Source organism: Poeciliopsis prolifica, unplaced genomic scaffold (genome assembly GCF_027474105.1).
Source record: "Poeciliopsis prolifica strain line A6 unplaced genomic scaffold, Auburn_PproV2 SCAFFOLD005, whole genome shotgun sequence".
Taxonomy (NCBI): Eukaryota; Metazoa; Chordata; class Actinopteri; order Cyprinodontiformes; family Poeciliidae; genus Poeciliopsis; species Poeciliopsis prolifica.
Window position 1 is genome coordinate 5,127,821 of NW_026562380.1, and position 24,204 is coordinate 5,152,024.

At 38.2% G+C, this 24,204-nt stretch overlaps 3 protein-coding genes across 5 annotated transcripts; all 3 read right to left on the reverse strand.

Annotated features, from left to right (window-relative positions):
* Window positions 1-3,060: 3,060 nt before the first annotated feature.
* On the reverse strand, window positions 3,061-5,027 carry cfl1l (cofilin 1 (non-muscle), like). The gene is made up of 4 exons (XM_055029662.1): window positions 4,918-5,027; window positions 3,840-4,129; window positions 3,640-3,716; window positions 3,061-3,509 (listed from the first exon to the last, which is right to left on the reverse strand). Exons 1-4 carry the CDS (start codon window positions 4,918-4,920, stop codon window positions 3,397-3,399), a joined length of 483 nt encoding a protein of 160 aa, XP_054885637.1. The 5' UTR covers window positions 4,921-5,027; the 3' UTR covers window positions 3,061-3,396.
* Window positions 5,028-8,595: 3,568 nt separating this feature from the next.
* On the reverse strand, window positions 8,596-15,900 carry LOC129359661 (calpain-2 catalytic subunit-like). Of its 2 annotated transcripts, XM_055029445.1 has the most exons (21): window positions 15,560-15,900; window positions 14,908-14,977; window positions 14,040-14,158; window positions 13,817-13,950; window positions 13,572-13,740; window positions 13,408-13,491; window positions 13,243-13,328; window positions 12,221-12,295; window positions 11,967-12,127; window positions 11,473-11,645; window positions 11,378-11,389; window positions 10,684-10,895; window positions 10,560-10,596; window positions 10,413-10,478; window positions 10,267-10,324; window positions 10,108-10,172; window positions 9,785-9,853; window positions 9,618-9,696; window positions 9,415-9,531; window positions 9,266-9,324; window positions 8,596-9,176 (listed from the first exon to the last, which is right to left on the reverse strand). In XM_055029445.1, the coding sequence occupies exons 1-21, from the start codon at window positions 15,794-15,796 to the stop codon at window positions 9,156-9,158; spliced, it is 2,103 nt and encodes a 700-aa protein (XP_054885420.1). In that variant the 5' UTR covers window positions 15,797-15,900; the 3' UTR covers window positions 8,596-9,155. The 2 variants fall into 2 exon arrangements, 1 of the variants encoding a protein (XP_054885420.1); XR_008605934.1 differs by lacking the exons at window positions 8,596-9,176; window positions 9,266-9,324; window positions 9,415-9,531 and having other exon boundaries at window positions 9,619-9,696; window positions 10,267-10,343.
* Window positions 15,901-16,093: 193 nt separating this feature from the next.
* Window positions 16,094-23,723, reverse strand: capn8 (calpain 8). 2 transcript variants are annotated; one of them, XM_055029444.1, is made up of 21 exons: window positions 23,331-23,722; window positions 23,184-23,253; window positions 21,775-21,893; window positions 21,418-21,551; window positions 21,168-21,336; window positions 20,978-21,061; window positions 20,828-20,913; window positions 20,264-20,338; window positions 19,887-20,047; window positions 19,621-19,790; window positions 19,521-19,532; window positions 19,210-19,421; window positions 19,095-19,131; window positions 18,940-19,005; window positions 18,771-18,828; window positions 18,155-18,219; window positions 17,982-18,050; window positions 17,106-17,184; window positions 16,490-16,606; window positions 16,314-16,372; window positions 16,094-16,231 (listed from the first exon to the last, which is right to left on the reverse strand). In XM_055029444.1, the coding sequence occupies exons 1-21, from the start codon at window positions 23,565-23,567 to the stop codon at window positions 16,208-16,210; spliced, it is 2,103 nt and encodes a 700-aa protein (XP_054885419.1). In that variant the 5' UTR covers window positions 23,568-23,722; the 3' UTR covers window positions 16,094-16,207. The 2 variants fall into 2 exon arrangements, with proteins under 2 accessions (XP_054885419.1, XP_054885418.1); XM_055029443.1 differs by lacking the exon at window positions 16,094-16,231 and having other exon boundaries at window positions 16,241-16,372; window positions 23,331-23,723.
* Window positions 23,724-24,204: the final 481 nt, after the last annotated feature.

Sequence of the window (24,204 nt, forward strand, 5' to 3'; positions counted from 1 at the left end):
TAAAAGAATTACACAAAAATGTCAGAAATACAAAGCTGGAAACCTAAATAATGCAGCAAAAAAGTTGATTATGGACATAGCCTTAACTTGAGATGATTAAAACATTTTTACAGATTCTATAAAATGGCTTGCAAATTGTAAAAATAACTAAAGAGAATAAAATTCCTACTTTTGTCAATATTTTTTATACATGTGAATATCAAGAAGACAAAATTTCAGTCATTAATTCCAAACTTTGAAACCACTGTGCTCAAAACTATATTGTTCATGCTAATTTTTTTTTTAACAGAGAATGAAAACAAACTTTTCTTAGATAATCCAGATATTCCATTTAACAACTAAGCATTCTTAATAGAAAAACATTTTATATTAAAGAGTATTTTTATATTCAGAATATGTACTTGGTTGAGGATCCTTTTGCATAAAATACTGTATAAGTGTGGTGTGGCATGGAGGCAACCAGACTGGTTTTCCAGAGATGTTGGCCCACACTGCTTTAAAACAGGCCTTCAGGTTTTGTTGGACATTGATTCTCATCTTCCTCTCTGCTGTCCTCCAGACGCTCTATGGAGTTCAGGTCAATAAAATTTTGCTGCCCAGTTCCACCCAAATCAGTGAACCAGCTGGATACCAGCTGTTCTACAGCTTGAAGCACTGAATCCAGCCACAGTCAAAACTCTTGGAAGAACTTTATTTCACAATCATGGCTGCGGCTCTCCCTGTCTCGGTGTGAAACACTTTCTACCACACATTTTTCTTCCAATAAACGTCCATCCTATGGTTCAGAACTGAATGTTCAGGTTTACTCTGCGTTTGTTGTTCACTCTGCCATGGAGGATGTTGGTGATGGTATACTGGACAACTTTCATATACTCATTCTTCCCCATCATTTTATAGCTTGAAATTTATATAGCAAACTTTTCTGACAAGCTATTTTAACAAATTTAGACTCAATTTTTATTGTTTCAGTACTTCTTGGTTATGGATAGATAGCTTCCATCTTACTTTATTCCTGCCCCAATGGCTATTTAATTGTACAAGTCACAATAAAAACATCACATTACTATTTAGCTAGAGGGCATAGGACTAAATTCCCCTGCTTCACCCAATGGGGTTAAAAACACAAAACATGTCAATAACATATGGGTGGTGGTATGCTTGAACATGAACAATAAACTACTAAATACATAATACTTTAAAAAAATCCTCATGAGACAACTCACTGTTTTTCTCAGTGGTTAAAAACACAAACCATTTCCATCAGCCTTAGGACTATGAAACTAATAACATCTTCCCCTGTCTATATTAAGGAGGAAAAAGGCAATAGGAATAAAATCATTTATAGCTATTGCTTCAACCAAGGAGGACATCCAAGCTAAAGGGATTATAAATTTCATACCGCTGAAATAAAATGATTTGTATGCAAATAAAATGATTTGTATGCAAATAAAATTAATTGCATATACAGGACTAAGGCTTGTGTATGCAGGCCTTAGTCCTCAATGCAGGTTCAAGTTCTGGCTAGGTGACCTTTGCTGCATGTCTTCCCCCTCTCTCACAACCCGCTTTAGTGTCTGACAACTGCTTTTTTAAAAAAAAAAAGCTTATTTCCCCTTAGATGGTGCTACATTTAGATGAAATGTGCATTTTTTGAGGGTGAAAAACCAGCAAAATTGATTCTGCACTGCATCCCGAAAAACCTTGCTAATTTAAGCAGCTTTGATGACGGTAGTATGATTTGTGATATGGCATTATTGTATGTGGTCACAATTCCTGAAAGATTTTGCAATATATCAGGACTAACATCAACAATGGCTAATATTATCCATGTTTGTATCGGTCTGAGAAATAAACTTGGGCTGATATTAACTGAACTTTATTTCCAACCTATTAGTGTTTGTTTCTTATGGTAATATGGGAATGTCTAAATAAGTTAGACATTTTGTTTGGTCATGTGACAGTAATAGTGATGCAGCACAGGATTGTGGGGAGTTTAGCTGAAGAAGAAAAAAACAGGATGGTTGTTTTTTTTCTAGGTTTTGAATGGGTAGTGAAAAAATATAATATTGATAAATATCAGGTAATCAACTAAATACAAGTTCTTACTTTTTGTGCCATGTTTGAATAAAAGTGAAATTTTAAAATACATTTAGAGATGTAAAAAAAAAAAAAAAAAGTTGCTTTAATGCCTAAAGAACTTTACTGGAATTGTGTGTGGTTTCTGATGGGGCCTTGAAGAATTTGCCCTGTGTGGCATTCATGCAACAAACACTCCCATTAACAGTCACACATCCTGCCTGGGTTCAAAAAAAGGAAAAAAAAAAAATCAACTGTCACAGGTCTGTTGTCAGGAAGTATTACAACACTGCAACGTTCTTGCTACATGTCAAATTTGGTCATAAATATAGCACAACGTTAAAATAGTTTCAGCCTCTTTTTGCTCGAGTTACACCAGGAAACATTTTGCACAATGAACATTGTGTGCTTTGGTTTCAGGCTTGATCCATATCTGCTTGTAAAAGACTCTTTGTAGAAGTGAAACTAAAACCCAGCATTGTTTAAACTTGCAACAGAAAGCCGTTGTGGTGCATAGTTTCACACAGAGGCAGAGTTAAAAGCAAAAAAAGCAGGTCCATTTTGACTCGAAGATGAGTTCCTGCCAAACTATTCCTTATTTGGTTCGAATCTGAGAAGTGACGTCACTGAGACACTGCTACTCATCAGTCACTGAGCATTTTCAGTTTGCTCAGCCCTTCATGGTCTGAAGCAGGAAATCTCATTTCCTTAAAGATGCAATGACTTTTGGGAAGTTAGCTGCTGAGCACAAAGCTTTTAGTTGCCTTATTCTCTCACTATATTGCATTAAAATTAGGTAAAATCTCAGAATTACTTGTTCTTGGGTTAGCAGTTTGCTAAAGTCAATTAACGTGCTTTACTTTTTCTGCAGGTCATCCAGCTTTCTGGAGGTATAAAACGTAAGACGCTGAACCTCAATGTGCAAATTTAACCACCAGACAAATTACTTAAACTTCAAAAATAAAAAAAAGCAGATACACAAAGTTGTTTCACTTATTTTATTTGATAATTGACTTATTTTCTTGTAACTTTTAGATACAAAGATGTACAGTATTTCCTAGTGGCCATGGTGTAATAGTCTATAAAAATGCAGATACTGTAAGCCTGGTCATACTGAGTTTGTGAACCTAAAGGTATTTTACAACATATGTACCCAGATCAATTTAACCATATGTACAGAACTTTAGACGAACAAGAAGGATATGATACCTTCATCCTGCCCCCATTTTATTTTATTTAAGAGACCAGATTAAACAAACTGAATCAAAAGATTAGAAACTGTTGTGATCAGATTTGGCTTTTCAAAAGCAGGATTTGATTTTATTTGACATCATGGCCTTCAACTTTGATAACGTTTTTGCTGATCTTTGCTGCAAATTGGTCCCTGGTGCCGTAATCTGAGAGGTCGTTCATTTGCAGCTCGTGTTTGATGCCTGAGAAGATATATACACATAAATTTTAAATAAATTCCCTCCAATAAATGTGAAAGATTAAGTCACTCACTGTCAAAACATGGAACTTTTACAACACTACCTAAATTCTTAAGAATGAAAAAAAACTTACCTGTCAAGACCTTCTTAAGCGAGTCTTTTGAGCTAGCGTATTGCATTTTGGACTTTATGGGTGCAGTTTCAGGAGCCCTGGAACAAAGAAATAGTCAGCCAGCTTGCCAATCCTGTTCAATTTTTATAAACACAGTAGCCCCACATTTTCGACGACTTAAAAATGATTAATTTTTTTCTGAAAGAAATATCTCTAAGTACCACATCACAAAGACCAGCTCCTCTTTCCTGCTCGACTCCTTGGTCTCAAAGTGGCAGTCGTACAGCAGGTAGCGACACTTCTCCTTGTCCAGCTGATTCAAGAAGAACTTGAAGATGTCGTCCTCCCCACTCAAATCCTTTTCTCTGAAGATGTTCTCCACTTTGATAAAACCCTCTTTGATTTCCAAGACCACAATTCTGATGCGCTCGTTTGCATCCGCGTCGCTCTTCACCACTTTCATGTCACTGATGATGTCCTTCACTTGGTCATCGACTTGGACTCCAGATGCCTGAGAAATAAAAGAATTCACATGTCAGGGTTGAAACGGGTATTCCCGACAAAAAGGGGGAAAAATGCTTTTCGGAGGAGTGTGCTGAGATTAATGATCAGTTTTGTGCTATAAAAATTTACTGATACATTAGAAATTGCCACAATCCAGACCCTTCTGTCAAATTTGGGCCTGGATTGGAGCTTCAGTAAATACTCTTTACTTGTACCCTGGTGCTGAGAAGAAAAGCAGAACAGAGATGAAGAAACAGGAAGCTCTTCACAACTTCAAAACTGAGTGCAAAAAATGTCAGTCCAGTTGGGGCAATGAAGTTCACAAACGCTCCATTAACTTCTTTCTTCCTTGAATTAAAGCGTTGCTTCCCAGCCCATTTTTGGTTCAATTGCATTCCAGTCATTGTGGAACAAGTTAGCACAAGAAATCCTGCCCTGAGCGACCCTCAACAAGTTTCAAACAGGTTCAGAGCTCCCTCCATTTTGGAGGCAAACCACACCTTGTACAAACCCTTTTCACCAGCAGGTCCATTTTCACCCCCTTAAATAGTTCACACCTGAGAAGTTCCAGACTAAACCAACTTTAACTTTAAATTATTTAAAAACTGCATTTCTACAAACTCACATGTTCCACATATTCTAAAATAAGGAAGTGACTAAAACAAAGAAGACATAATGCTTGCAATTCCTTTGACACAAACAAATAAAACTGAGCTCTTAATCAAGATCACATTAAATCTGAAATCCACTACAATCTCACAGGAAGGGTGATCGATCGCTCACTCACTCACTCACCATTGTGCTTGTGATGTGTGAAGGAAAGAGGCAGCAGAGAAAAAATGGCAGCTGCCGTCAGACTGCTGAGCGGGTTATAAGAAGGAAGAGCAGCAGGTTGACTCATAGAGGAGGAGCTGCACTAAGTGAGCACACCTCCAACAACCGACCCGCCCATTTCCGTGCAGGTGTGATACAGTTAAAGCTGCAACCTCGGCTTTTAATTATATCTCGTGCAAACCCTGAATCACAGTTTTTTTACCATTGCTTGGATTGCATTACAAAATCCAAACGTTTAAGTCCCCATTATAATTTGATTAATTTGATTTGTTGGTACAAATCCATAAACTCCAGGTGTTGAGCAACTCATAGCCTAATACGGAAAGCAAACCTGTTCACGCTTAGTTTAACCCATCTACTGCTGAGAGCAGCTAGATCTCCTTTTAAGGTAACCATATATATTCCTTAAATGGTTAAGGAATTTAATAAGCTACCTGTTGAAACTGGGACAGCACAGGCCAGTGATAAGTAGGATAAACAAGAACATGAACGGTTCAGCTCCAACAGACCATAAATCTCTGCAAATAACAAAGATCCCTCCCACTGTGACAGCTGAAAGAAACAACTTTATATACATTTTATCCTACTGAAAGTAGCTGATGTAATGCAGTACAGCTATTTAATCCAAATAAGATAATTGTATAAGCTTTTACAACACAGAGATACAAAGTGGTACCAATATGAGTGACCTGCAATGAGGCACTTACTAATCCATCCATCCATCCATCCATCCATCCATCCATCCATCCATCCATCCATCCATCCATCCATCCATCCATCCATCCATCCATCCATCCATCCATCCATCCATCCATCCATCCATCCATCCATCCATCCATCCATCCATCCATCCATCCATCCATCCATTTTCTAACACCCTTGTCCATAATGGGGTTCAGAGGGATGCTGATAGCCTGTGTCCAGGTTCCGGGTGAGAGGCAGGTTGCCAATCTGTTGCAGCAACACAGACAACAACCATGGACACGCACGCTTACACCTAGGGAGAGGCTAATTCACCTAACAATACCCGGAGAGAACCCACACATGCACAGGGAGAACATGCAAGTTCTCCCTGTGCACTATGCAGCCCACACTAACTCATATGGAGTCCCATTCTGATATCATGTAGGTTTTACCATCTGCAGCTCTCGGTTATGAATACTACTATAATGTTCTATGAAATACCTCACCTCAAACTTGTTTTTATTTTTCTTCTACAATACCATCATACTCAATAACGTAGAATATGAGTTTTGACGAGGCTTTTTTTTAAATCAGATTAAAAATAACCTATTCGCTGTAGTAACTTTTGTTTGTAGTTAATCTGTGACTTGTTTCACTTTGGAAAATGATTTACTGAAATAGGTGAAAATTTTAATAATGTCATTGGATGAGGCCAGTTTGGGTAAAAATACAATAAACAGATGGGCATTTATTGTGTTATCATTTATCATGAATTTCTTATCCTAATAAAAATTTTAATTTATCGTTGTCACAATAAATTTTAATTAATGATGTTCTAAATCCTCCAAAGCTATCCGTATTGTCAGAAATTTTAGTTTTATAGTTTTTTCCACTGTTTGTCTAATGAGCGAATCAATACTTTTTAACATATGATAAGATGCAGTTACTGTGTGCAGTTTAGATACAAATTACACTTCTTTATGTGACCAGTGTTCTAAAGAACGATACTACTAATGGGAATATTTTTCCCCATTTAGAAAAAACAAAGAAGCTCTTTGCAGCACTATGATTTCTGTACCATAAAATCACAGTTATACAGATACCTTATTGTTACTTTTATTGTTTTCATAATAGTACCACAAAATATTGTCCTGCAACTTTTAGATTTGTCTTTGTCAACACACCTAAATCACATAATCAGGTCATGAGATGGACTCTCGAGGTCTTGGATGCGTGAAGAGGTGACTCAGTCCTTTGATGGGAGATGATTGAACATCATAACATTAAAAATGTCATAATGAATCAAAGACACCAGTTATAACCATCCTTGATCATTGTTTTATTCCAGTGTTTTTCTGAAAATGACTATAAAGAGATACAGGTTATAAATAGCAGGCTATAGTTGTCATTTCCTTGACCAACAACACCCTTAATTAGAAGGAGCACTGGAAGAAAAATGCTCCTTATCTTTGCTCAGGGTAGACTGAGTTCATTTCTTTTTATCCAGTCCAACAGCTTTGGTGGAGCTCCCGCCTCTTTCTGAGCAGAAACTAAATACAGATCCTCTGCCTCATCATCACAGCGGCGTTACTTCCCCTAAGGGTGGATTTATGGTTTTCAGAGTAGCAGTCCCGCCTCACATCCGGACAAAAAGCAACAATTTTACTGCAAGCACTACGTCCTAGCTTACCTACTAACAATATTATCCTTAAAGCATTAAGACACAATTTATATATGTCAACCACTTGATCATTTGTTTAGGAAAAGAATGATAAGAGAAAAGATTTTGTGAAAATGTGGTCAGACTGGACTTAAATTGCAGACGGCAGCAACAATAGAAGCACCAAAAGGGGAAATGCAAGCCAGAGCGGAGCAGGGCAGGAAATGACTGCTGCATAGCTCTCTGTGAGCTGAAGCCTTCATGCTGCTGCAAGCATTCTGGGAGCTTGGCCCCAGCAGAGGCAGTGACATAAGAGCAACGACTTCACAAATCTGTGAGAACTGGGACATCTGCTGGCGTATCATAGTACTGAAAGAGGAGCAACCCAGTTCAAATCTCTCACACTTGTTGCAATTTAAGAGAAATTATTCTAAAATCTGTTTTATTTTTGGTTGACGATTTTCTAAGTAGCATTGCAATGCGAATGACTAGCACTGGCATTGAAAACCAACGTGCAGGAGAAATTCAACTCCTTAATTTTTGTGTTCTATTTTCAAAGAAAATAGTCTCATTCACTGGTACAAGGATGTTTCTCACCCACTCCAAACCTCAAAATGAAATAGGACTGCCACATATTTAAGACTTAGTGAGGCCGCTGTAATGACATGTACATTTAATTAAATTCAATGACACCGATGTCATCCTAGTGGAGAAAAAAGATATTGCAATAATTCTCATTACACAAGTTTCTTCAATGAGTAATTTAAATGTGGTTAATGGTGTGAGCAGCAGGGATCTCCTGTAGCAGTCTGTGGTGAAACGGTTCTGAAGAATCATCTGACTCCAGTGATTCTGTTGCTTCATTAGCAGAGGAGGCTTTGGGGTTTCCATTAACTCCATTATTTTATGGGGTATCCTTTGCAAATCAGTTATGGCACTCCCTTTCAGGTCTATTTTTTAAAAACATAGCATCTCTTTTTCTGTTCTGGCTCCCAAACTTTCGAATACATTGCCTTTGAATGTTAAGAAGGCACATTTGCTTCCTGTTTTTAATTCTGTTTAAGAAGTGCAACTCTTTTCTATTTCAATTTGAGATATTGAGAGTTTTCTGTACAGCACTCTGGATGAACTAGTTGTTTTTAAATGTGCTATATAAATAAATTGGATTTAGATTTATTAGGTCTTCTCAGAGCCCAAATTCAAAGTATTTGAACTCTCTATCGGCATGGCATCTTTTTTGTGCACTAAAACCAGCATAATAATATTTTCTTTACTTAGGCTACAAAAACTCAATGTTTAAAGCTGACAAATTATTTTATTTGGGTTATTTCTAAAATGTATTGCACAGAAAAACACCAGCCAATTATAGTTCAGATTTTGAATAATATAAACACAGGAAACCTTGGTCCGTAAGAGAGCTGAGCTGATGCACTATACACACAGTCTTCATATTTACCACACTCACCAGAGGAAAATATAGATTTTTCTCATCCAACTGTTGACATGAAAGCCAGTAACTACATTATGTTTTATGACATGTCAAACCATATTTATGTTATGTCATGAAAACTCAGAAAAGAAGAGAAAAAAGTGAAAGTGCCGTATTTTTCAGCCCAGGCAGATCCCTCTGCTTCCAAAGAAGTACATGATATTTGCTGATTGTCCTTTTTTTAATGTGTTGGTAAGCATTAACAATAATTGTTCCCTCAAAACTAATCCCAAGTGACTAACTCATAAGCAAACCTCTCCCTGCAGTTAACGAAAAACAAACAAAAATTCGGTGTTGATGACTCTAGGCAATTTTGTTAATGCAAATCTACAAAGCATCTTGGTTCTTCTTTTGCTTGCAGCTCTGTTACATCGTCACATTCAGCCACTGTGGATGAAAGCAGTAGCAAGTTAGTCTTCCAGCTTTTCCATCGAGCCAGCCATTTCTTTTTATTGAACGCACATCCTGGCTCTTACCTCCATGAAATTCAGCTCGATGGTTCCAGAACCATCTTTGTCCAGGCCATCAAAAGTGTCTGTAGAGATGTGAAGTAACGATCATAACTTTTATGTTAGCTTCCAGTCAGGAAGTGAAACAAAACCTCCATAAGGGGAACAAAACTCACTGAAAAGTGTCTCCAGGCGAATCAGGCAGCCCACAAAGTTGTCAAAGTCAATGGTGAGGTTCGCTTCACTGTAGCGAGCCACAATGATCTGATGGAGAGCGTTGTTCAGAGAGAAACCTGTAGAGACAGACCAATCACACAACTGATTTTCTCTTACTTAAATTTCACAAGTAGAAATATAACTTGATAAACATGTTTCTCACCCGCCTCCTCGACGGCCACCCGCATCTCAGAGGAGCTCATGCACCCACTCTGATCTACATCTCTTGATCTGAACAGATCCTGAGTGGAAAAGCAAGAAGTTATCGTCTGATATCAGCAGCTTACTACTATTGTAGATATGTTGTGAAGGTAAAAATAAATAACAAACCAGAAATTTCTCAATCTTTGTCCACAGGATCTTAAACTCTACCAGGCCCAACTTACCAGTTCCATCTTTCTTTTACATAATTGTTAAGGAATATTTTACCAAGATCACAAGATTAAAACTTCTCTATGATCTCCCACTCTTCAATTCTCAGTATTTTGTGAATTCACTGGTATTTTTTTGGGTTGTTTTCTTGTTATAGAGGCCAGTTCTGCTTATGCTTTCATTATTTTAAAGACAAATTCACAATTTTCCCAAGCGTCCTCTGATAAACTTGTGAATTTGTGGAAAATTGTCATTTCAGAGATTTTGTTTAGAAAGGATACGTCCAGCAGGTTTATCATATTGCGACAAGTTGCAAGACCAAACCCACTGGTTTTGATGTCGTCTCCTGAAAAAATGCATAAAGAAAATGTGAAATTGTGCCTGAATCTAAAGCTCCTTACTGTCAAATCTAGACGATTAAGAAAGCAGGAATCTCTTACTTCTCGTCACCACTCTGTTGAGGATTCTTTGCAGCTCGAATGCAGAAATTTCCAAATCCTGAGCGATGAGACAAACACTATTATTTTAATTTGGAAAGCAAATATTTGGGAGTATGAGTCTGTAAAAAACTGTTTAGCGTGCTCACTTCTCCTGCAAGCTGTCCAAAAAGCCTCTTGAATCTGTCACTGATGTCATCTTCATCGATATCAATCTAAGTATAATGAAGGCAAATTTTCTTTTGCTGTCAAAATTAAATGAACATCACACCACAAATGCAAATTGAAAACAATACCTGCTCCACATGGCTTTCTACCGGATCATCAATCTCTCTGAAAAGAGCAAAAGATTAGATCAATATTGCAGAAATTAAATTATAGCACGAATGACTGTATATGTTGGTAGCACTTGCAGCATACTGGACATTTGCTTGTTTCTCAGAGAACACCCGCACATAGAAGTCCCCGTTTTTGTTGGGCTCAAAGGTGGAGGGAACAATGAGATACTCTCCAGGGGGAAGACAGAAGCGGTTACACAGCTCCCTCAGGTTGATGAAGGTCTCAGAGCGTGCTGCTGAACGGTTGTACAGAAAGAAATTTTTCTTCAGGTGCACCTGTGTCTTGCCAGAGTACTGCAAAAAGAACAGGATAGTGTACTTTTGTAAGTAAGCCCACATGATCCGCTAAAATAGCGCAGCATTTTCTGGAAGTTACATGTTTACATGCTGCTGTGGCTGTCAGCATGAATTGGTCTGAATTGGACCGGTATTTATGTCTATATGAATTCTATGAATTTTAATCTTTCAAACTAATGTTTTTGTCACAACAGGTAATTTGTACATGGGTCCTGGCTTGTTAGTTCTCCAGTAATTTTACTGTTGTTACATAACATTTCTCTTGTTTTTCTAATCATCAGATGGAATGTTTTTGACAACTTTGTGCTGTTTTACTTTTTTCACATATTTGTCTGTTTTGGTCCTTTAATCAAGATATCTAAAAGAAAAAAAAAACCCAGCCCTGAACACACTTTGATTGTTTACATCCTTTCAGACATAAAAGTATTTTAGAATTTTAAATATCCCAGTGCACCCAGTAGCCTCTCTGGATGATGTACCTCCTCGGGAAGCTATAAACAAAGAGAAAGAAAATCCAAGGTTAAAATTCTACACATTCTCAAACATTGATTTCATTTTTATTTTATCCCATCACATCATAAATTGCGAATCCAATAGTCTCCATGTCTTCTCCCATTTCCCTCCTACGGCGCTTGTTTTTCTGCATCAGGCCCACGATGACCGTGCATCCCTCCTCCTCACCATCATCGGGGTCGTCGTCCACATCGTCCAGCTTTATCACAAACTGAGGATTTGTCCAGAAGGTGTCTAAAAAGGGGAGCAAGTGTTCGTGGAACAACTTATGGGCATGTTTGACATTTTGGTATAAAACAAACACAGCATTTCCATACTTATTTGTTCTACTGGGAAAGATGAGCAAAATATCTCAGAATAAATGTATATTTTATTCTTTACTTGTAATTAAAGAAAATATATATTGTAGAGGTATAATATTGCTCTAAAAAAATCCAACATTTTAATTTAATTACATATTTAATTAAATTTATTCAGTGGCAGTAGTCGGAGTAATTAGCACACACTCTGTTACAAGAGGTACCAATCAATGTGAAGCTGTTAAACTGGGCCTACCTGGATAGTTCCTGCAGCCGCCAGCTGACACACCTCTCCTCCATGTCTCCTCAAACTCTGTCTCTGCCCATTTCTGGCATTCATCATCTGTCAGAGTGTCAGGGGTAAGGTTGCAGATCTCAAGCCGGGAATACTCACGAAGGAAGTCAGAAAAGGACATCCTGTGCAAGCAAAGGTGAAAACACAGAAAAGAAAAGTGAAAATGGTTTCCTCCATGAAAAGAAAAAAATATATACAAAATTTTGTAGAGTTACCAGAATTCTCCATCCTCAGATCGGTTGGTCAGTCGCTCCCGATCCTCACTGCTCACAGATCTCCATTCATAAGAGCTGGAAGAAAGAAACATAAAGAGTGACACTTGAGCTAAGTGGTGGGGATGGCTCCACACCTACATAGCAACAACAAACCACATTGAAATGGCTGTTCAAGATTTTCCAGCCTTTCCAATGGGTGTGTTTGTCTATGTGTGTTGTAACCATGACACAAGCATGTGTCATATCTGGGCAGCTTGGGAAGAACAGGAGAAAAGAAGAGATTTAGAAGAAGCAGTTTAAGAAATTTAACAAAAAATGTTGACAATTTGTGTTTGGGTTGTATATAGAGATTTCACATAGGGAGTGTTTGTCTTCACCCTACATGTTCTTCCATTGGATTGCAGCATCATCTTGCAGAATACTATCTGTTTTAAGCTTGTGGTCAATTCTAAATTTGTTGCATGTTTATCTTCTATTCTAGTTATCCTTCAAAAGCGGTGTACAGTCCTCTTTTAATGTTAGATAAAGGGAAAATTGAAGCGGAAAGCACTAGATATGAATATATAATGCGTTCTTTTGTTAAAATGTGAATCAACTGTGATTAATTTGATTTTCTTGGGTCAATTTCACTAGCCGCATTCAGACCTGACAACTCCTCAGCTTGTAGAATAGAATAGAGACATTGCTTTAATGGAACCTGTCTGACAACACGAAGTAGGCTCAACAGCAAATGTCATTAGCTGTGTTTGTATTTGCCACAAAATTGCGCAAATTGGAATTCTGAAAATAAATTTGCTTAACACAAACATTCCAATTTTTCAAAAATTACATTCTTTGATAAAAGGTTTTTGTGTTATTCTACAGACTGTGGAGAAAAAATCAAATATGAACATTTATTCTCCTCATGCAAGATTCAGAAGATCAGTAAAGTTGTGAAGCTACATCATCCTTGCACCCCGGATATTTATGCAGACCAGAATACTCCAATTAGCAAACTTCACAGACAACATGCAGACTCGTACTTGTCACTCCATGCTCCTGTCCACTCCACTTGACCCCAGGGGTTTCTGATCCTGATCAGCTGCACCATGTCTCCTTGATACTCCACCTAATGCAGATCAGAAAATCAAACAACTCTGCTTCCAGTAGGAGGATATGTTTTGACCAAATAACTCCTGGAGTCCCACCTGGTCGGCTCCTGTGACAGAGTAAGCGTGCCCCTTCACCAGCTTGTGATGCGTGATCGCCTCAGAATCAGCTGCACTAGTGATCTGCAAAACAAAAAAAGTTCATGTGAAAAAAATACCTCAAAGATTGCAAACATAGTACTGATAAAAGAACACAGACGAACATCAATGGAGCATCCCAAAAGAGAGCCTCTCTTCAAGGCCTTTTGGATTATTTTGAAGAGACGTGGATCTGGTCTCGCCAGTTCATGTCGCTCTGCGATGCCCCCAGTGAAGTCCTCAAAGCCCTCAATGGTGCTGCCTCCAGAGAGAGCTTCATAACATCCATTTACTCTAAAAGCAAAATAGCTTAGATAAGGACTAGACCTACAAAAAGATCCAGCAGTTAAATATTCAGTTTAATCCATACTTAGCGTAGGCTTTCTCCAGCAAGGCGCTCCAAAACTCAGAGCCCTCCGCTGAGTGAACAAACAGGAGTTCCCCATCTCTGGTGGGCAAGCGATCATCAACAACCACATCTATCCAGTCACCAAACTGCCAGAACTGAGAGCAAGAAGAGATGATCCCACCGGTCAAATCTAACTTTTTGTCTCTTAAACCCCATCAAGACTCTAACTGAGGCAGTGTTGTACCTGGAAGTGGAAAATTCCAGCATAGTTTTCAGTAAAGCTTTGGTCATGGGGCACAACACGGGACAAAACCTGCTTGTTGAGAGTAAGGGAGGCAATAGCTGCCAGGAGCCAGCAGTCACCTGGGAAAGAAAATCACCAGTGAAGGCTTAATGAAACACACAGAATAATTCACTGCGACATATTTCCAAAAATCATTTCCATCAAACAGATCTGTGCTGGTGGGCCTTATGTTCTTTTAATTGAGATAAACTGTAATGTGAAACTGTGCATTTAATTTGTTCAAATTACTAATAGGACACGACACAAATACATGTTATGAAATGAGTTAATCAAATTAAATTAAGAAGAATAACTGCACTGCTAAAAGCTAATCAACCATCCACATGTTTTCAGATGCTTTCTGTGGTGATTGGAGGCACAAAAAAAGTAAAATCTCAGCCTCATCTTTCAGTAACATCAGTTTGTTGAAAATTTCTGGTAGACTGAGTGAAGGCACAGAAACAAGATGGAGATGCTGTGATCATCGATAGCTGATGTCAGTATACAAATATGTAAAAGAAACTTTTCTTTAGGTGTTTTACCTGCACACAGAATAGAACAAGGAGACTATCAAGTTGTGATGTCAGGTTAAGCAGCATCACTGTTCATGGACAGTCTGTGTCAGGGTGAATGTGTTTTTGTTGAAAAGCTAGATAAACATGCAAACACATCTGAGGAGCTGATTTTAGAAATATGTTGCATGTAAAATTTTGATAGTTAAATTTTCTAGTGAATAACTTTTGAATGTGATTACTTTCAAAGAGAATTGCCATGTGTAGGTCATGTTCTTTTGTGTGTGTGTGTGTGTGTGTGTGTTTGGGCTTCTCACCAAGTGCTCCCTGACAAATATCAGTCCTTGTAGCATCTTCAGAGATGAATTTTGGATTTCGGCACAACTCCTGTAAAAACAGAATCAATAAGACAAGTCATACTGTGGTTCATCCTTGTTTACCCTTCCTATCCGACCCTTTTAACGTGTTTTAAAAGTGACAGTTCAGAAATTTTTGAAGTGGAGCTCTGTTAAAGGCTATACACGCTGCCATTTAAGGTAAACCCAGATTATTTTATCCCTGAGGCTGTCAGGAAATGACTGCTCCAACAGAGACCAATTTTCACTGTCTCAAAACCCTGAGGTTAATGGAAACAATGTTTTCTGAAACCTTGTTATTTACATAAAATCTGGAGGTTGGAGGTTGGAGGTATCGCATCACAAAATGTCTTCCCCTTTGAAACAAGCATTAAGCATGAAATGTTTAAACCCTTTCTGGTCGGTTGAAAGAGGGACCTAAAATGATTAAAATAGGTTTTAATGAAAAACATTTTTGCTTCTAACAACCAGATTATTCCAGAATAATCATTCCCTACCTGCAAAAATCACTATTAAAAGCATAAAAGTCTTCTTTCATCTTCGATTTATGCTCTAAGCAATTTCTATCATGTCTACAGTAGCTTCCCATAAACCTCCATTAAATAAGACTCACAGTGGGTCTTGTCCAGGTGACTCCCCGCACTTTGTAGGAGTTTGGTCCGAGCTCATTGAAGCCTAAGGATGAAGGCAGAGCTTCGAAGCAGTCATCCTGAAACAGCTGTCCTCTCTCCAGACAGCTTCTCCTCAGCTCCTCAAAGTTTTGGTTCAGGTATTTCAGTGCGTGAGAATTGCTTCCAATTCCCTTGGATTTCTCTCTGAAATGCTGAAGTTTGGCTGCAATGCCTGACATCTTGAATGGGTTTTGAACAGTTTTCGGTTGCCTGTGGCTGGCTGCCTCTTCCTTGTATGTTACTGTGTGTTCAGTTAAACAGGCTTTGTGCGATATGTGGCGATCAAATGTTTCCACACCCCTTACTGTTCACGCCAGACAGTAAGGGGTGTGGAATCATTGTGGCATATCGTGTTAAAATTTCCGATCTATGCGCTTTCTAGTTCGCATGTTTGCAGCCAGTTCAGTCACCATAATTCTCACTTCAGACATGAGTAGAGACAGAAAATAATATTGTTCAAAATCAGACATCAAGAGTCATTTTTATTTTTTCTTTATTTAGTGGGAAAAAATGGATTAGTTAAATTCACTTTCTTTTCAAATTCTTCTTTTTCTTCTCTTCCTTGTACTTGAATATTTCTTGTGCTTTTCCTAATAGATTGCCAGGCACATCCACTGCAAGAGGAAACAGAAAAATAACAAACTCAAAAATCTCTTAAATAGTCATCACGTAAAGACATTTTATTATATCTCCCACTTGTTGTATGTTCAGCTCAATCTTCCCCGAGTCTCCTCTCTCCAGGGACTTAAACATTTCTGCGGGAGAGGCGGACAAACAGATAAATTACTAATGTAAACACCACTATGCTCTCTGTCGGCTCAATTGCAAAAAAATTGCTGAGAAATTTCCTTATTTGCTCTGGTGTCACTCACTGAACAGCATTTCCAGTTTAATGAGACAGCTCACAAAGCTGTCAAAGTCGATGGCAAACTGAGCATCCGCATAGCGATTGACGATGGCCTGCAGCACAGCGCTGTTCACATGGAATCCTGCAAAAAGAAAGATGAGCTGTGTGTTATCGTGTAGCTGATATGGCTCACTCTTACAGATAATGGGTGCGAGTCCTCAACCTGCTGGTCAAGTATGGTTATCGAAAGGGATCAGGCACCAGCACCTTTTATTGTTGCGCCAAAGTTTACATGCATGAAACAAAATCTAAGTGCTGGGCGGGAGCTGCTGAACTGGCTTTTCCAGTTCTGCTGTAACTGCCATCGCATGTCTCTTGCAAATACACACACACACAAACATCTGAGTCAGAAGTTCCATGTGAACAGTTTGCTATTTGTTCCTGCAGTGCTTCATCAGAAACAACACAGAAAAAGAAGCACAACCATATGTTTGCAAAGCTATGTTGGAGAAATAGGCCTGCAAGCAGTTCAGTGAGAAGACAAAATCTTAGAAATAATCATTCAGCAGTTTATTTCAGCTTTTGTTGTTGTTGTTTTATCTCAAGCTTTTACAGTGAACATTTGTTAACATGTCTGTTACCTGCTTTAGAAGCAGCGGCTCTCATTTCGAAGGAGCTCATCGTACCTGAGTTGTCTGTGTCGTGGCTCTTGAAGATTTCCTACATCGACACATTAACAGCTTGGTCACAAGGCCAGGTTTTACAGCGTGGTTGACATTTATTTGTAGGGCATTTAAAAACACATTGGAAAGCTAGAAAATGCAAAAATCACAATAAATTACAATTTACATTCTATGGTTTCAAATCAAATAAACAGTTTATTTACTTATTTATTTAAAGACCTTAATTTATTATCAACTTGACAGGAAGCAGGTAGGAAATTGCCTGTGGTCTATTTGCTGTATCACTGAGTCACAAAACACTAAGTAATTTGTAATAACCTTTTTCTGAAACAAAAGCTCTGCCATATAGATGATGATATTGTGTATGTAATGGCACCACCTTGAAGAAATATGCCATACATAAACAGGTAAGAGTGTAGATTATAGCTGTTCACAAGAATTTCTTTTCACAGTGGTGGCTAACAGACTTGGCTCACGACAGTGAGCTTTTAAATGCCTGCGTAGAGTGCCTGTCTATTAGGACTACATTTTTCTTACTGGATAAATCATTATACGTTTTCACTTCATTAACTCAAATGGAAACTTTGCTGTTACTGCCACTGACTTAGGTGATGGTTGTGTTATGCACTGATACCCATGTTCAGCAATTCAAACACAATATTATCAACCTCTGGCAATGTTTTGATATGTTCATACTCACCCTTCTTACACAGTATTACATATTTCTCAGTTTCAAACAAGGAAATCAATGTTTTGAACAGCAAGCTTGAACCCTGGGTAAAACTGTAAAAAAATATTATAAATGCCTTTTGAGCGGAGAAGACCATGTCATACCAGGTATTTTTGAAGTTTGTTCCAGAGAACATGGAATTCCTTCAGCCCCAACTTGGCACTTTCATCTTTCTGACAATGTTAAGACTTTAAAGGTCTATCAGTTCATGTTAACATCAAGAGTTTTAAATTGTTACAGAATTACTGCTTTGAGTGCCATCTTTAATTGAGGATACATCCAGCAGACTGACTATGAGACGCGCCGTCTCAAGGCTGAATCCGTCTGTCTTGATGTCAGAGCCTGGAGAAGAAAGACACCAATGAGTTGCTCACTACAGTTCACAAATCCCTAAAAGAATCAATAATTGTCACCACTGTTATAGATGTATATCAAACTTTAAAATGAATTAATCTTTTATCACAGCTGCATTACCACACATTGACAAATGTCAAAAAAACAAATCTTAATCAGTGCATTTATTCTATTTCTAGCCTCTGGCATAAAGCTGCATAAAAACAAATATTTATATTTCCTGGAAACATCTCCAAAGATCACTTTCAGAGAAGTGCCATAAAGGGTGGAATCGTGTGGTTGAAATGTTTTCATGCCAACCATGAGATGCTGTGTCATTGGTTAGGTCCTATCAGAAACACAAATATCTGCAGCTTAAAAGGACTTTAGCTTGGACAATGATGTTTATTCAGATGAGACCGAGTATGTTGCAAGATTTTCAGTGTGCAGTTATTTCACTGCAGTGAAAAAATAATTCACTTTAAAGTTTTTACACACTTTCAGCAGAAATTCTGTAACACATGCGAGACACTTTATACTTAACTTCTCAGCATACTTACGGTGAGAGAAAATGTTGTTCAGAATTTCAACTAACTCAAAGGCAGTTACCTCCACGTCCTGTTCAACAACAAAAGGGCAAATTATGACTAATTAGTTTCCCATAATGGAGTTTGAAAAAAAATTATTGAAACCCTAATTTAAAGGGAACATGTCTGCTTCTGGACCTACATTGCCAGCAATTTCCTTAAAGATTTTCTTGACGTGCGGATCAATGTCCCTTTCAGACACCTTCTCCTATGAAAGAGTGATGAAAACAAATGAAAACACCAGCATTTGAAAGCTCAGCAAACCCTTTGTTGAAGATAAAAGAAGCTACAAGTTACCTCTTTGATTTTAGCATCGATCTTCTTGTCCAGTCGACTGAAATATAAATCTAGGATTATTCCTGTTATCGATCAACTGGAAAAACAGCAACACATGCAAAAGTATCACAGATACCTGGTATTGGCCTCTTTCTCTGAGAACACCCTGAGAACAAATTTGCCATTCTTATGAGGGTGAAAGGTTGAGGGAATGATGGCATATTCTCCAGGGGGAAGTCTGAAGCGTTCGCACACTTCACGGGTGTTGATGAAGGTGCTGCTCATCGCCACGGCTCTCTGACGCAGCAACACGTCTGGGCCAAGGCGAATGTTGCTGCAGCCTTTGTACTTAGAAGAGAATTTTTTATTTTTCTTTAGTAGTTTTTTATATACAATTTTGAGACTGAAATGAAGGAGAGAAAGTTGAAAAACTAAGCAAACACAAACCTGATCTGGAACCTGCAAAACAAAATGACAAATGTTTTAGAAAAATCACTTTGATAAAGTTTAATGTTTTTAAATCGGGTGTCAAATGACTTTATGAGACCTTATAAATGGCGAAACCGATGGTCTCCAGTTCGCAATTAAGCCTCCTCTTCTGCCGTCCGTCCTTTTGCATCAACCCCACTAGGAAGGTGCATCCGTCCTCCCCATCAAGAGGGTCATCATCCACATCCTCCAGACGCACAATGAACTGAGGGTTGGAGGAGAACGTGGCTGGAACAGATTGAGGAGGAGAAATGTCTTTCAGAGGGAAGTAACACAGAGCTTTGAGCTCTGAAATGCAGACATTTTTCCAGGTTTCTGTCCAACCTGCATGGTTTCTGCAGCCTCCAGCGGTGGATCCCACCCTCCACATCCCTTCGAACTGGTAGCTGTTCCAGTGGCCAACATCATCGCTTTCCAGCGTATCTGGGGTCAAGTTGCAGATCTCCAGCTTGGAGAAGTGCTTGATGAAGTCTGAGTAGGACATCCTGAAATCAAGAGTTCCATTGTTCACAGCGTGTTGCAAAGATATTTAAACCCCTTAAGCCAATTGCAGGCAAAACTGCTGTAACTTGACTGATAAAATATTTAAGAACACAACTATTATCCTGAAGCTTTAATTTGTAGAGTCTACAAGACCATATATAAACGTATATGTGGTGTCATCTATCACATAACCCACAAAATGCAGTTCATAAACATACCAGAACTCTCCATCTTCTGCCACGTGGTTCAACTTTGATTTGTCAGCCTCACTGACGTACTTCCACTCACAGGATCTATTTTACAAAAATAACAGTGTCAACAAGCAGTGAATGTTTTGCTTATTTTTATTTAAAGAACAATTTAAAAGCAAAATGGTGTGAAAAAGTGTTTGCCCCCTTCCTAATTTGATATATTTTGCATGTTTCAGAACATGTGATTTAAATATTATTCAAAGGCAACACAAATAAACATAAAACCCAGTTTTCAAAATAGCGTTTTTATCATTAATGCAGAAAAAAATCCAAACCTACATGGTCCTGTGTGAACGAAGTGTTGATTGGCTTTTTTTCTCCCTTAATAATAAAAACTTCATTTTAAACTTGCATTTTGTCTTAGCTTGTGCTGTCTTTAACTAATACTTAAATTGGTTTGATGTTCTGAAACCCTGAAGTGTGACAAACATTCAAAAGATTATACGAAATCAGAAAGGGTGCAAACACTTTTTCATACCAGACTAACATGAAAAAAGAACCAGTTCTGTGTATTCCTTCTTTTTTATTTACCCATCACTCCAAGGACCTGTCCATTCCACTTCTCCCCATGGGTTTCTGATACGGACCAGTTGAACTTCCCTGCCTTGGTGGCTGACCTGGAAGAACAAGAGTGTGCAGTATGTTTGGGCATGAAGCAAAACAAGAAGCTAAAATAATTACCTCTTCAGCACCAGTAACAGAGTATGCATGTCCTTTCACAAGCTTCAAAGTGGTTACTGCTTCTGACTCATAGGCGCTGGTAATCTAAAAAAACCCATCAGAGATAAACACTTTAATCAGGTGTCTTCATGACTGTGTTTTTGTCCGTTTTCCAAACTGAAGTGCAGTTAAATATGAAAATGAGACTTGCATCAATAGAGCAGCCCAGGAGTGAACCCAGACTCAGGGCTTTCCGAATTATTTGGAAGAGCTTCGGTGGAGCTTTGCTTAAGGTATAAATCTCAGCAATCCCTCCCGTAAAATCCTCAAAGCCCTCGATGGTGTTTCCTCCAGACAAAGCTTCGTAGCAGCCGTTCACCCTGCAAGAGAGGATCAAATTTAGCTCCTCAGTTTTACACTCCGCTAAAATAAACAAACGTACACCTGTGAGTGATTTATACTTTGCGTAAGCTTTCTCCAGGAGAGCGCTCCAGAACTCTGAGCCCTCTGCTGAGTGAACAAACAGAAGCTTCCCGTCTCTGGTGGGTAAACGATCATCTATTACCACATCCACCCACTCACCATACTGCCAAAACTGAAATAAACAATAAAAACACACACAAAAATATAAATCTGATCTCATTAAAAAATAATGAGAAGAATAGTTGTGGAATCCTTGAAATATTTCAATATAAACCTTTAGAGGGGGCAAAACAGACCCTCAGCAGGTGAATTTTCTGAATTATTAATTATTATTATTTTAAATTATGTATCAAAAATACCCTGTTGGGTAAATGTTAGTATTACGTTTTCCTGACCTGAAAGTGAAATATCCCAGCATAATCCTCAGTGAAGCTCTGCCCAGTGGGCACCACCCGTTCTAGGATCCGCTGGTCCAGAGTAAGAGAAGCAATGGCAGCCAGAAGCCAGCAATCCCCTGCAACATAAGGGCAAATAACTGTGAACTGAAATGCACATAGAGATTGAAATAGACACTTGTTATCAGCTGCGCATTTATTTACATTTTGAAAACATGAAAAATGTTAATATTTCAATTAAGTGTTTTTTGTGAACTAACATTCCTTTAATTCAGGAGCTACTATTTTTGTTGCACACTGTAATACTATTTTCAGATTAAAGTAAATATATAACTGCCTTAAAACTAATATACACCATTTATACAGATGAACTAACATTTGAGCCATAATTTTGCCTTGGATGAACAATGAAATTTGCACCAAAAAATTATAATGTAATACAAGGTCATTGCTCTTCAGCGTCATTCAGCTAAAAAAGAGGTAAAAGTTGGAATAAAAACAATTCTATATGACTTTAAATTATACTTTTAATAAACCTTAATTCTCAAAAATTACAAAACAGCAGCAGCTTTGTGCACATTTGGCTGAATCATGTATGGGTGATTTAGTAGATCCAGGTGTACTGTCATCTCCTCTACTAATTAAACTAAAATTGTTTATTTCTGGTATTAATGTAACCCAAAACAAAATTTTAAAAGTAAAATCCAACTACACTTTTTGTTCATTGATAAAGATCTGTTTGGATCTGTCAGGTTATTTTCAGAGTTAAGAAATGACGCAAAATTAAGACATGTTGCATTTTTTTAACAAAAAAATCTGCAAAAAGAACATCCCCAAAATCTCTTGATGGGGGGGTTTGAAAGAAGAAGCAATTTCTATATTTTTGAACTAACCAGACTGTTTTAAGCTTAAATCTGTGCACAGCTGAAAGAAATTAAATAAATATAATCAGGTCAAAACTACCATTTTTAAACTGATCTTCACCAAAAAAAAACAACTAAGAATCAGTCTTAGCAAGTTTAAGTACATCAGCATAGGATGTATGCAAATAAGAGAGACATTTTAATATTTATTTGTTATCAAATAATGAAAGCACATCTAACTTCACGTGCCTGTGAATAAAACTTACACCACTGAGCTTCAAGATATGAGACTAAATGTATAATTGTCAGAAGTGCTGAAAGTGCTGAAATGTCTCTGGTGAAATATACCTCATAGAGCATCACATGAAGGTTTCTGAAGCCTTGAGAGTTAAAGGGTTAAAGGGAAAAGAAAACTCATTGTGTGTTACCACACACTGGAAATGGATCAGCACTGGTTTCTTAAATGCAAATTTAATGGCAGCAGTTGGGGGAGGTATTATTACAGACGGATTGTTAACGCATTAAAAATGGAAGTACAAAACTCACCTAATGCTCCCTGACAAATATCCGTCCTTGTGGCGCCATCGTCAATGAACTTTGGGTTTGAACACAGCTCCTATATGACAAATAGAAAAATTTGAAAAAATCCATTATATTTGTGCAATAGACTTATTATTTTAAGTTGCTCCTTACCGTTGGCCTCTTCCAAACAATGCCTCTCGTCTTGGATGAGTACGGCCCCAGCTCGTTGTAGCCTAGTGACTTGCTCGTGGCACCAAAGCTGTCATCCTCAAACAGGCGTCCCCTGCTCAGACACTGCTGCCGCAAGGCCTCATAATCCTGATCGCAAAACTTCACTGCCTTCTGGTTGGTGCCGATGCCCTCCGCCCTCTGCTGCTGGTGGGCCAGTCGATCTGCTGTGGAGGTCATCTTCACCCTTTCTGAGCGCTCACTTGCAGGATTTCCTTATTTAATAACAGGGCTTGTTTGCCTAGTTAGATGCTCTTCTATGAAGGGACGCTTCCCAGAAGTGTTTTTGTGCTGGAGTCCTTTATAGCTGCCTATAGTGATGGAAAGATGGAGTCGGATAACAAACAGGGAGGAGCTGCTTGTGGACAGGTGAGACAGATGGTGCAGACAGCAGCAGGCGTAAGCAAATCCACGATGAGGTCGTTGTGACCACAACCGAAACAAAACAAGGACACACCTTGTTTTGTGTCCACTACCACCTTTTGTCATTTCATTTTCAGGACTAAATGTAGATATTAGACACTGGAAATGTTTGTAAAAGCATCTATGTGATTTGACAGAGTTAACACACTATAAAACTTAACACAAATGATACATAAAAGTACGTTTTCAGAATGTAGTTGGTTGTAGAAACAGATTGTGTGCTGTAAATACAGGTGGGAGTTGAGGAAAAGATCCCTCAACATATTGAAGCAACAGTTTAAATAGGCCAAATTTAAGATGTCGTGTTTCATAACCTGAGGCACGTACCGACACACCCAGTCAGGAGTTGTAGCGTTACATCCTCATTCTGTGCTTACATTCTCCAACCGAAAAA

Excerpts from the sequence above, each read along its gene's own strand:
- cfl1l (XM_055029662.1), bottom strand. Across the intron at positions 3,717-3,839 it reads GAGCTGGTCTTTGTGATGTG|GGCTCCTGAAACTGCACCCA; the intron begins GTACTTAGAGAT and ends TCTTTGTTCCAG. Across the intron at positions 3,510-3,639 it reads GCTTAAGAAGGTCTTGACAG|GCATCAAACACGAGCTGCAA; the intron begins GTAAGTTTTTTT and ends ATATCTTCTCAG.
- LOC129359661 (XM_055029445.1), bottom strand. The coding sequence starts at position 15,796 with ATGTCAGGCATTGCAGCCAAACTTCAGCATTTCAGAGAGAAATCCAAG. Across the intron at positions 14,978-15,559 it reads TCACCTGGACAAGACCCACT|GAGTTGTGCCGAAATCCAAA; the intron begins GTGAGTCTTATT and ends CTGTTTTTACAG. Across the intron at positions 14,159-14,907 it reads TATTTGTCAGGGAGCACTTG|GTGACTGCTGGCTCCTGGCA; the intron begins GTGAGAAGCCCA and ends TTTCTTTCCCAG.
- capn8 (XM_055029443.1), bottom strand. The coding sequence starts at position 23,567 with ATGACCTCCACAGCAGATCGACTGGCCCACCAGCAGCAGAGGGCGGAG. Across the intron at positions 21,894-23,183 it reads TATTTGTCAGGGAGCATTAG|GGGATTGCTGGCTTCTGGCT; the intron begins GTGAGTTTTGTA and ends CTTATGTTGCAG. Across the intron at positions 18,220-18,770 it reads GAACAACATTTTCTCTCACC|GCTCTGACATCAAGACAGAC; the intron begins GTAAGTATGCTG and ends TTTCTTCTCCAG.